Consider the following 10,751-nt stretch of genomic DNA (forward strand, 5'->3'; position numbering starts at 1 on the left):
GTTAAGTTATGCTAAGTTAGATGTCCGCAAAATAAATATATAAAACGTACGTTAGCTAACTGCAGAAATTCCCTTATGTACATGCACATATCTTCACGATTTTGATATATCCATATATTCGAACTCTGACTTCCAGTATAAAATAACGATTTAATTAAATATATTCTTAATTTCCTTTATTTGATCGAATTTGTTCTAGATTCAATCTGCGATGCGCCCATTACTTCTGAAGTTGGGAGACCATAGGAATTTATCTATTCCAGCAATTAAACGATTGTCATTTTTCACACAGTTATTTCCACAAATGTTTAATGAAAAGCTTAGTGAGCAAATATTGCAACATTGCACTAAAATTATTGAAATATTTGTTGGTGATTATAAGTGTACAAATCATAACAACAATTTCTTTGCGTCATCTAAAGGTGGAGAATATGAACAGAAAGTTGTCACCCTCATTGAAATGTTTTATCACATCTCAGCGTCACCAAAATATATTGAAAAGCTATGCCAACTCGTCCTTAAAACGGAAAACAACTTGATGATAGAGGCATCTAGTCCATATAGAGAAGCGCTCTTAAAGTTTCTTCAACGGTTTCCTGGTGAAACTGTAGATCTTTTTGTAACGGAATCAGTTATAGTAGATACTCAATGGAACCGTTTTTTTATATATATTTTAAAGCACGAGATGGGAACCGCTTTTCGTTCTGTGATAAAGAACAAGAAATATACAATATTATTGACGTATCTAAATTGGAGTTCAGATATGCACCAACCACAAAAATACGAAGCTCAACATCAAGCTGTTTTGATTATTTTCACACTAATGGAATTAGATGACCAGTGGATTCCAACACGTCAGGATATTGTAGATGCCCTTAAGAGTATGTGGCATGGTCATTTGTATTCGACATGCGTAGAAAATGTTGCATGCGATCTATGGCATTTAATTGGAAAAATACTTTTGCTATATTTTTCAAACAATACAAACGACATTGATCTACTGTTTCAATTATTAAGGGCATTGTGTCATCGATTTATTCCTGACGTCTATTTCTTGCGGGACTTTTTACAAAATACTGTTGCTCAAAGCTTTACGGTCAATTGGAAACGAAACGCATTTTTTCACTTTGTTGAAAATTTTAATAACAATTTAATTTCTGAGGAGTTAAAAGCAAAAATCATTACGGCAGTTTTAATTCCATGTTTCACTGTAAGTTTTGACAAAGGCGAAGGAAATAAACTAATAGGCGCACCTCCGACTCCGTATCAAGAAGATGAAAAAAATATTGTCTCCGTATTTATTAATAAGGTGTTTGATCCAGATAAACAATATGACGATGCAGTCAGAATTGCGCTGCTACAGCTTGCGTGTTTACTGGTTGAGCGCGCTTCTCAACACATACACGATGGTGATGCTAATAATAAGAGACAAGGAAATAAGCTTAGGCGCCTCATGACCTTTGCCTGGCCTTGCTTACTTAGTAAAAATTCGGTTGATCCTACCGCCAGATACCATGGCCATTTATTGCTTGCGCATATAATCGCTAGGTTGGCCATTCATAAGAAAATCGTCTTACAAGTATTTCACTCTTTACTGAAAGGACACGCATTAGAGGCCAGATCAATTGTAAAACAGGCTTTAGATGTCTTAACGCCAGCTATGCCATTACGCATGGAAGATGGAAACACTATGTTGACTCATTGGACAAAAAAAATTATCGTTGAAGAAGGTCACGCAATGCAACAGCTATTTCATATTTTACAACTCATAATTCGCCACTATAAAGTAAGTCGTATCGTTTTAATACATATTTATTTATTAATTCTGCATATATTTTAGGTTTATTTCCCTGTTAGACACCAGCTAGTGCAACACTTGATTAACTATATGCAACGCCTTGGGTTTCCTGCAACTGCGTCTATTGAGCATAAAAAGCTCGCCGTTGATTTAGCAGAAGTTATTATCAAATGGGAACTGCATCGCATTAAAGAAGATGAACGGGAAGCTAAAATTGATGGATCCGAAGATGAGATGATTCGGGAAACCTCAACTAAACGCCCGGGAATTGATTTGTTAGAGCACAGAAAGAAATCAGCTGAAACCCCAAGAGAATCCGCTGTACAAGGAAAGTAGTGACCACTCTTATTTACATACATAAATAAATCTCTTTTTCGTTAAGATAGTCGTTATTCCCGGTACTCGAAGAGTAAATATTGTATTTGTGCACCAAACTGGATTGATGTAACACACAAAAGGAAACGTTACCGACTCCATAAAGCATCTTACTTGATCTACATTAATAGTCGAGTTGATATATCCATGTATGTCTGTCCGTCCGTCTTGTTGAGCACCTGGATCTCAGAGACTATAAAAGCTAGAGCCACAAAATTTTACATCCAGATGGCTGATCACACTGTTACAAGAGTGTTTTGAAATTACGCTTACGTAAATTTGCTGTATTCACAATTTTGAAGATACCATATCTATCAGATCACCGAATTGGCATTAGATTGGATCATTATTATAACCAGAATGAAGGAATTCATTTTCAGTGGATAAACCCACCCCGTCTAGCAGCTTTATTTTTGTTTTGCACATTCTCTCATTCCATACTGAGCTTCGTGCAGTGTGTGGCTCTTAGGGAGGTGGGAGAGCTAAAAGAGCGTGCTGGCATGAGAAGTGATGTAGATATAGATGACATATGTAAAATAATTTTAAAATATAAAATTTAAAAAACTACTAAGGTACAGATGTACTACTGAGTACCGGGTATAAGAGTAGTGACACCTAAGAAGCGTCTCACACGTCCCTTCTCGCTCAACTTTGACTTGAAATAGCAAAAATAAATGTTTTTTCCCCGATATTATTTATGTACACTCCATCTTAAATTAATCTTAATCCTTATCTGCGCTTTTGAGTGATTTTGTCCTGCAACAGACTTTTATATCCAAAGCGTTCAAACGTTTTTCGGCTTTTGTCACCTCCTTCCGGCTAAGACCCCACTCTGTAACGTTCGATCTATTAAAAGCTTTTGTCTCCAAAGTTAACTTATCTTCCTAGGATGGCTTTATTTAATATGTACATATTATATTTTTACAGGTGTTGGATCATATCCAAAAACTGAGGACGTTCTTCGTTCCATCGATAAGTCATATTGCGATACGGTACTAAATTTTTTAGCCCGATTAGCATGTCAAGTTAATGATCCGCAAGCTGGAATAATATCACCTGGGGAAAGTTTATCTCGAAGGTAATTCAATAATCTTGAATTGAATTTTTATATCCGGTTCGCGATTCTATCTGTCCGTCTGTCTTGCTTGGCTCGTAGTTCCCGAAATCTATATTGCTATGCCAGAACACTGAATATGTTTGTTTCAAAAGCTTGTTCCGCCCTTATACGACCTCACACAGGACGAAAATCTGTGGGATTCACAATGTTGACAATACGAGAAAATAAATAACGCAGTTTTAATATGCCTAGAGAATGCCATATCTACCCTTTTCCAGATTCTTGATCAAATCAGATCATCAGACAGCCAGAATTAAGAAATTAATTTTCAATGGCTTAACTTCACGGCACGGCGTAAGCTTGTTTGTGCCCATTCACTCAATATATACGATTATGTGAGCTTATTCTTTTTGACGATGTCATGTATATCTTAAAACGAGAAGGGACGTGTGAGACGCTAAGCTAAAAGAGCGTGTTGGCGTGAGAAATGATGTAGATGTAGATGTTGATGAAAGATTTAGAAAAAATGTTAAAACCGTTAAGGTACAGATGTTCTACTGTATGTTCCCTTCTCGTATAGATCAGGTGTTCCTTGTCCACTATTTAAGAAGCGTAAAACAATTCGTTTTTCGTAATTTCGTTTTCCTGGTCCTTTTCAATCATACTTATTGCCTCAAATTTCGTGCCTACATAAATATAAAATGTAACATTTTTTTTATTTTTAGATGTGTTATGCTTTTAAAAATGGCAATGCGACCTGAAATTTGGCCTCAACCTTTTGATATTAAACTTAACTGGCTTGACAAAGTACTTGCTACAGTGGAAACACCTCATCATAATTTGAATAATATTTGTACCGGAATTGATTTTCTAACATTTTTAACTACGATATTAAGCTCAGAACAATTGGTTTCTATTGTACGACCAGTTCAAAGAGGTTTATCTTTGTGTATTATACATCAAAATACACGGATTGTTCGCTTGATGCATATGTTTCTCACACGACTAATGGGAATCTTTCCTCCGGACGCACAACATAAGCATGATGATCTCGACATCTTATATAGTGCAATCAGTAAAATGATAACGAACAACCTTACACTTTATGAAAAGAGTCCGCAACCAAATGCGTCGTCTCTTTTCGGCACGCTGATGATATTAAAAGCTTGCACGACAAACAATCACAGCTATATCGATCGAATTTTAGTACAATTTATAAGAGTTCTTAATCACCTTACAAAAGATCACATAAATATTATTACTAGTAATAATGTAAACATACAACCTCCAGATTCAAATTCGTTAGCTTTGGAACTCTTGGTGCTTTCATTGGAATTGATCAAAAACAGAATATTTATAATGAGTGTGGAAATCAGAAAACTTTTTATAGGGACAATTTTGGTTAGTCTAATCGAAAAAAGTTCAGAAGTAAAAATTATAAAATGTATAATTAAAATGCTTGATGACTGGGTGAAAACTAAAGAACCTAATATTATGACCCAAGTACCTTCTATTCGCGAAAAATCAGCACTACTAGTAAAATTGATGCAAAATGTTGAAAAGAAATTCGCTGAGGACATTGAATTAAATGTCCAGTTTTTGGAAATTATAAATTTTATATATCGAGATGAAGTCCTTAAACAAACCGAGCTCACTAGTAAATTGGAAGGAGCCTTTCTAAATGGACTAAGATTTCAAAATCCACATATTCGCGCCAAATTTTTTGAGATTTTAGATTCTTCCATGCGTCGGAGGCTTCATGACAGATTGCTGTATATAATTTGTTCTCAAGCCTGGGACACAATTGGTTCTCATTATTGGATTAAACAATGCATTGAGCTGCTTATTTTAACAGCAAATACGATGACTCAAATTCAATGTTCCAATGAAGCTTTTAAAATACCTAGCATAACATCAGTTATTCCAGTAAATTCAACTGAAACTCAGGATAATACATTTGTATCCTTTCTATCTTCTCAATCCGAATCTTTCGAAAATGTCCAGAGCGTTGATGATAAAGATGATGTGTTTGATATCGATTTGAAACTTGAATTTACTGCAGCCCGCAAAGATGACTGCCAACAAATATTACCGACCAGACGTGATACTTTGGTGGAACTCATTTATAAACAATCTGAATTTCTTGAAGCAAATCGAAATATACGTACTGATCAGATGCTTGTTGCGACTTCTCAGTTATGTCATGTAGATACTGAACTAGCTGAAAGTGTATGGCTAGCGATATTTCCTCGTATTTGGAATATATTTACTGAAGAGCAAAGGTACAATATAACAAAAGAAATAATACCATTTCTTTCGTCAGGAACAAATGTTAATCAGAAAGATTGTTTTCCAAGTACGCTTAATACTTTTGTTGAGAGTTTGACTAAGTGTACACCATCCATATATATTCCGCCAAACTTATTAACTTACCTGGGAAAATCTCATAACCTGTGGCACAGAACCATATTAGTTTTGGAAAATTTGGCAGTAACACAATCAATGCGAAATAAAGCCAATAATGAGGATGGAACAAATCAAACTGAATCGGATATACATCAATCAAATATTATATATGACTCATTGTCAAAAATGTACTCTGCTATGCATGAGGAAGACCTGTGGGCAGGTCTATGGCTGAAGTTTGCGAATTATCCGGAAACAAACGTAGCTGTATCATATGAACAAATGGGCTTTTTCGAAGAAGCACAAGGCGCTTATGATCTAGCAATGACCAAATTCAAGCAAGATTTAAACAGCGGACTCGTCACTACAAATATAAATAGTGAATTGCTACTATGGGAAAAACACTGGATGCGATGTGCAAAGGAACTTAACCAGTGGGATATTCTATTGGACTATGCTCAATCAAATAAGGAAAAAAATATGTTTCTTATACTTGAAAGTTCTTGGCGTGTCCCCGACTGGAATCTGATGAAAAATGCTTTAGCAAAAACTGAGCAATGTTATTTAAAACACCAGGGTTTTAAATTAAATCTATACAAAGGATATTTGTCTATATTACACCAAGAAGAAAGACAAACAGGAAGCGTTGAGCGATATGTAGAGATTGCATCTAGTTTATGCATTCGGGAGTGGCGACGATTACCAAACATTGTATCCCATATTCATTTGCCATATCTTCAAGCTTCCCAACAAATTATGGAACTTCACGAAGCAAGTCAGATTCACCAAGGTCTTGCCCAATCACGAAATTCTTCGTTGCATGATATGAAAGCTATCGTAAAAACCTGGCGTAACCGTTTACCAATCATTTCCGATGATTTGTCTCACTGGAGCGACATATTTACTTGGAGGCAACATCACTACCAAATAATAACCCAACATCTGGAGCAACAAGCAGATCAAGGAAGTACAATGCTAGGCGTGCATGCATCTGCTCAAGCAATAATTTCTTTTGGAAAAATTGCTAGAAAACATAACTTGACTGGAGTTTGTCAAGAGACATTATCGAGAATATACACTATACCATCTGTTCCTATTGTCGATTGTTTTCAGGTAATAATATAAAACTCATGTTTTCTCATTCGAAAATTTGTTCGCATGGTATAGTTTATGAATATTTATGGATACATACATATGTATGAACATATTTAAGTTTACAAGTAGTATAGATAGAGAGTTAATGTTTATTTATTATTTAAGGCTTGTTTTTAGATAATTTAGGTTACATTTCCAAACGGACTGGCTCTGATTGACCATTTTTATACCCGTTACTCGAAGAGTAAATAGGGTATATTGTATTTGTGGGGAATAACGGATGTATGTAACGCACAAAAGGAAGCTTTTCCGACCCCACAAAGTATATATATTCTTGATCATTATTTTATACATTTTCTAGATTTTATACAAACAAAAATTTGTTTAATAACACTTAATTATTTTCATCCATATTAGAAAATTCGTCAACAAGTAAAATGTTACCTTCAAATGCCATCCACATCCGGAAGAAATGAAATTAATGAAGCGTTGGAAGTCATTGAGTCGACAAACCTAAAGTACTTTACCGGTGAAATGAATGCGGAATTTTATGCATTGAAGGGACTATTATTGGCTCAAATTGGGCGTACAGAAGAAGCTGGCAAGTCATTCAGCGCCGCTGCACAGCTACATGATGGACTTACAAAAGCGTGGGCTATGTGGGGAGACTATATGGAACAAATTTTTTTAAAGGACAAACAAATGTCATTAGCCGCTAATGCATTAATATGTTATTTGCATGCATGCAGAAACCAAAATGAGAGCAAGACTCGGAAATATATTGCGAAAGTTTTGTGGTTTTTGTCTTATGATAACACAACCAATACACTCATAAGCACTTTGGAGAAATATGTTTCCGGGATTCCACCATCCTACTGGCTACCATGGGTACCACAGCTCCTGTGTTGCTTGGAACAATTTGAAGGCGATGTAATATTGAACCTTTTAAGTCAAGTACGTAATATAAATTATAATGATTATGTGGGAAACGTTTCCGACTCCATAAAGTATATATATTCTTGATCAGCATCAATAGCCGAGTCGATTGAGCCATGTCTGTCTGTCCGTCTGTCCGTCCGTCCGTCTTGTTTGTCAAGTTCTCAGAGACTTTAAAAGCAAGAGCCATCAAATTTTGCATCCAGACTTCTGTATGTGTAAATGTATTTAAAAAATGAGCCCCGCCCCCTCTAAAGGCGAAAACCTCCCAAACCTACAATTTTGAAGTTAAAAGAAAACTAAAAACGCCATTCCGTTGGGAATGACCACCAAATTCGGATCCGATTGGACCATTATTATAGCCCGAATTTTTTTTTTTTCAATTCTGGACGTTGATATGCAATGACTGCACCATCAAGTGGCCCATGCGACACCAAGCCAAAGCCTGTTACGCGCGGAACCTAGCAGAACGCAGCCCTCCTCCCGCCCAACCGACCGAGGGGCGCTGCCGCATGACGCGCGGCGCGATTAACCGAACCGGTCGCGAGCATGCAGGAAAGATAGATGTTAGGCTAATATTCGAGGAAAATTAGATCTAATCATAACTAGACTAAGCTAAGCAAGCAGAAATTACCAAAATCAGAGACAAGACAAAACTAAAATGAAACTAACTACGGGAGAGGTAGGCTAGTATAAGAGATTTAAGAAGAGGAAGGGAGTTAGTTGAGGATATAATGTGGTAGAGGGAATTATAATCCGAGCATAAAACCCTAAAGGGTTCGTGTGAGGCATAATTCGATCTACATAGTGGAAGGAACAAAGGAATAAAGTTTCTAGTGGGTCTAATGGGAATCGTAAAGCTTATGCGGCTCAGCAAGTCAGGGCTGTCTACATCCCCCTTGATCAAGTTGTGCATAAAAATTACACCAAGCATTTTTCTACGACTAACTAAGGATGGAAGATTTATTAAGAGAAGTCTACTACGGTAGGATGGCAGTCTCACAGTTGCATCCCAGTTGAGGCCCCGTAGGGCAAATAATAAAAAGTTTTTCTGTACTGATTCAATACGGTCCTGATGTATGTTGTACTGAGGGCACCATACACATGAGCCGTATTCTAAAATCGGACGAACAAGCGAGATATAGAGAGTCTTCGTTATATAGGGGTCCTCAAATTCCTTTGACCACCTCTTTATAAACCCAAGCACACCCATGGCTTTATTTACCATGGTAGAAATGTGTTCAGAAAACTTTAACTTTGGGTCTAGTTTAACACCTAGATCATCAACCAATGTAATTCTCTCAAGAGAACTACCGCAGAGGGTGTAAGGAGCCAGGAAGGGGCTGGAGCGACAAAAAGTCATAACATTGCACTTCGAGGCATTAAGTTGTAACATATTTNGAGAGGTAGGCTAGTATAAGAGATTTAAGAAGAGGAAGGGAGTTAGTTGAGGATATAATGTGGTAGAGGGAATTATAATCCGAGCATAAAACCCTAAAGGGTTCGTGTGAGGCATAATTCGATCTACATAGTGGAAGGAACAAAGGAATAAAGTTTCTAGTGGGTCTAATGGGAATCGTAAAGTTTATGCGGCTCAGCAAGTCAGGGCTGTCTATATCCCCCTTGATCAAGTTGTGCATAAAAATTACACCAAGCATTTTTCTACGACTAACTAAGGATGGAAGATTTATTAAGAGAAGTCTACTACGGTAGGATGGCAGTCTCACAGTTGCATCCCAGTTGAGGCCCCGTAGGGCAAATAATAAAAAGTTTTTCTGTACTGATTCAATACGGTCCTGATGTATGTTGTACTGAGGGCACCATACACATGAGCCGTATTCTAAAATCGGACGAACAAGCGAGATATAGAGAGTCTTCGTTATATAGGGGTCCTCAAATTCCTTTGACCACCTCTTTATAAACCCAAGCACACCCATGGCTTTATTTACCATGGTAGAAATGTGTTCAGAAAACTTTAACTTTGGGTCTAGTTTAACACCTAGATCATCAACCAATGTAATTCTCTCAAGAGAACTACCGCAGAGGGTGTAAGGAGCCAGGAAGGGGCTGGAGCGACAAAAAGTCATAACATTGCACTTCGAGGCATTAAGTTGTAACATATTTGCACAGCACCATGACTGAAAGCTATTGAGATCAGATTGCAAACGAGAGTGAAATGAAATGTCCTTATACTGGACACAGAGTTTAACATCATCCGCATACATAAGTACTCGAGAATTTGTTAATACAGAAGGCAGGTCATTAATAAAGAGTGTGAAAAGTAAGGGGCCTAAATGGCTACCCTGTGGTACTCCAGAAGTAACCATAACAGGTAAAGATACGGAGTTTTTGAAAAGGACCCTTTGAGACCTAGAACACAGGTAGCTAGAAATCCATCTCAACAGATTGGGCGGAATTGGATTGGTTTACGGAATCGAATGCCTTACTGAAGTCAGTGTAAATAACATCCGTCTGCAAGTTACTTTGGAAGCCTTTAATTACAAAGGAGGTGAACTCTAAAAGATTAGTGGTTGTTGATCGTCGCCGTATAAATCCGTGCTGAGCTGGAGATATAAGTGATTTGCAGAGATGCTGCAAGTGCGGAGTTAAAAGTTTCTCGAACATTTTAGGAATAGCGGATAACTTAGATATACCTCTATAGTTTTTAGCGTCAGACTTGCTACCTTTCTTATGGAGAGGAATTATAAAGGTTTCCTTCCAGATGGGGGGAAAGCTAGAAGAATGGATAGATAGAGTGAATAGTTTAAGCAAAGGTCCGCAGAGAGACTCGGCACAGTACCTGAGTACACAGCCGGGAACTCCGTCAGGGCCCGGTGAGAATACCGGCTTAACTAATTGAAGTTCATGAAGTAAGGAGCCTTCATTTAACAAAGGGCAGAAAATGCCATTCGACCTTGGTAAACTATATGGATACATATGACCTGGGTAGCTTTCCTGGGAATATGTGGTTTGAAAAAATTTTGCAAAAAGATCGGCGATTGCCTGATCATTGTTTGCCGACATATTCAAAAATGATAGCGAGGATGGATGTGCGGACGTTCTACGCTTACTGTTTACGAAGCT

At 37.3% G+C, this 10,751-nt stretch overlaps 1 protein-coding gene across 3 annotated transcripts in view; it reads left to right on the forward strand.

Moving 5' to 3' along the window:
• Positions 1-10,751, forward strand: part of LOC117591308 (transcription-associated protein 1) — a 74,521-nt gene that overhangs the window by 50,335 nt on the left and 13,435 nt on the right. For all 3 annotated transcript variants that reach the window (XM_034284512.1, XM_034284514.1, XM_034284513.1), the window contains exons 14-18: positions 200-1,786; positions 1,841-2,126; positions 3,101-3,251; positions 3,956-6,749; positions 7,149-7,685. In XM_034284512.1, coding sequence (XP_034140403.1) covers positions 200-1,786; positions 1,841-2,126; positions 3,101-3,251; positions 3,956-6,749; positions 7,149-7,685 — 5,355 coding nt within the window. The remainder of the gene's footprint in view (positions 1-199; positions 1,787-1,840; positions 2,127-3,100; positions 3,252-3,955; positions 6,750-7,148; positions 7,686-10,751) is intronic.

The sequence above is a fragment of the Drosophila guanche genome, unplaced genomic scaffold, assembly GCF_900245975.1.
Source record: "Drosophila guanche unplaced genomic scaffold, DGUA_6, whole genome shotgun sequence".
NCBI lineage: Eukaryota > Metazoa > Arthropoda > Insecta > Diptera > Drosophilidae > Drosophila > Drosophila guanche.